This window comes from Dipodomys ordii, unplaced genomic scaffold, assembly GCF_000151885.1.
Source record: "Dipodomys ordii isolate 6190 unplaced genomic scaffold, Dord_2.0 Scaffold22, whole genome shotgun sequence".
Classification (NCBI taxonomy): Eukaryota; Metazoa; Chordata; class Mammalia; order Rodentia; family Heteromyidae; genus Dipodomys; species Dipodomys ordii.
In genome coordinates, this window is record NW_012267238.1 from 462,878 (window position 1) to 464,627 (window position 1,750).

The 1,750-nt window shown below is 42.6% G+C and overlaps 1 protein-coding gene across 1 annotated transcript in view; it reads right to left on the reverse strand.

Moving 5' to 3' along the window:
• The window catches only part of LOC105983885, a 57,977-nt gene extending 56,232 nt beyond the window's left edge, over positions 1-1,745 (reverse strand). Inside the window, exon 1 of the mRNA XM_013013920.1 lies at positions 1,079-1,745. Within this exon, the coding sequence (XP_012869374.1) occupies positions 1,079-1,745 (667 nt within the window). The remainder of the gene's footprint in view (positions 1-1,078) is intronic.
• Positions 1,746-1,750: the final 5 nt, after the last annotated feature.

The following is a 1,750-nucleotide window of genomic DNA, read 5'->3' on the forward strand; positions in this document are numbered from 1 at the left end:
AGAAGTGGAGAGAGTGGGCATCCTTGTCTTGTTCCTGAGTTCAGAGGAAATGGCTTTAGTTTTATACCATTAAGTATAATGCTGGCTGTAGGTTTGTCATATACAGCCTTTATTGTATTGAGGAATGTTCCATGGATTCCTAATTTTTCTAGAACCTTCATCCTAAAGGGGTGTTGGATCTTGTCAAATGCTTCTTCTGCATCTATTGAGATAACCATGTGGTTCTTATCCTTGCTCCTGTGGGTGTGATGAATTATATTAATTGATTTGCATATATTGAACCAGCTTTGCATCCCTGATATGAATCCTGTTTGATCGTGGTGTATGATTTTTTGGATGAATTGTTGAAGTCGATTGGCCAAAATTTTGTTGAGATGTTTTGTATCATTGTTCCTCAAAGAAAGGGGTCTATAGTTGTCTTTCTTTGATGAGTCCCTGCCTGGTTGTCTTCTCATGTCATCTTTGTCCTGGGTCTTCTCTGGTTGGGAAGGGATGTAAGGGGAAACAAAGGAGAAGGCAACAATGCTTGATAAGAAATGTCCTCATGACCTTGCCCTCTGTATGGTATTTTCACAATAAAAAAAAGAATTGGGGGATATTTGCATAAACTGCATTTAGGGAACTATGCAGGAATTCTGAAGCATCAGGATCAGAGCCTGAAGGGTGTACCCAGCCCAAACAAGAAGAGCTGAAAAGAGCCAGGTCTCTGTTAGTATCTATTTGGGGTCCTTTGTGATTTATTATTCCATTTTGATTTTTAGTTAGTTTTATTTTGGTGTTAGCTTCATTAGTGTTTACAAATGTATAAGGATCCTCCATAAAGTCTTCCTCTGCCTAGCCTTTGATGTCAGCAAAATGGCCAGATCCCAAATGTAGAAAGAAATTCTGTAATGGAAGAGAACAACAACAAAGTTCACTGTGCCTAATTCATAATCCAGGAAATAAATTTCTCCATCCTTTATTCAGAGTTGAGGGAAAGTCTGGAGTAACTGTTAGAATAGTATTAGAATAGGTACTTGATGTGATAGAATTGTTTTCTTTTGGCATGTGGATTAGGAACTTGAGAATAAGTGCCTACTGAATGATTCAACTCCAGGACTCGGAATTAACTTTTTTTTAAGACCTAGGAGCTTGATGAGGGCACGGCAGATCTCTTTAGTCTTAATACTATATATGATTGGGTTAAGCATGGGAGGCACAAAAAGGTAGATGTTGGCCAAAAGAATGTGGACAGCAGGTGGGGCATGCTTCCCGAAGCGGTGTACCAGGGAGAGCCCCATCATGGGCATGAAGAACACTAGCACAGCACACAGATGGGAGGTACATGTCTGGAAGGCTCGTCGCTGCTCCTCTTGAGAGGCCAGGCCTGCCACGGTGTGCAGGATGAATCCATAAGACAGTGCAATGAGCACCAAGTCCAACATGACAGTGAACACCACCAGGCTCAGTCCATATAAGTTGTTGAAGGTGGTGTCTACACATGCCAGGTGTATCACTTCCTGGTGGTGGCAAAATGAATGGGAGAGGATCAGACGTCTGCAGTAGGGAAAGGCTTTCAGGAGGACAACAATAGGGATAAGGATCACAGGACCCCGGAGGATGACACACAGGCTTGTCCTCATTACTCGCTGGACTGTGATAATGACTGAGTACCTCAAGGGGTGGCAGATGGCCACAAAACGGTCAAAGGACATGACCAGGAGAACTGCCGACTCCATGAAGGAAAACGAGTGAATGCAGAACATCTGGA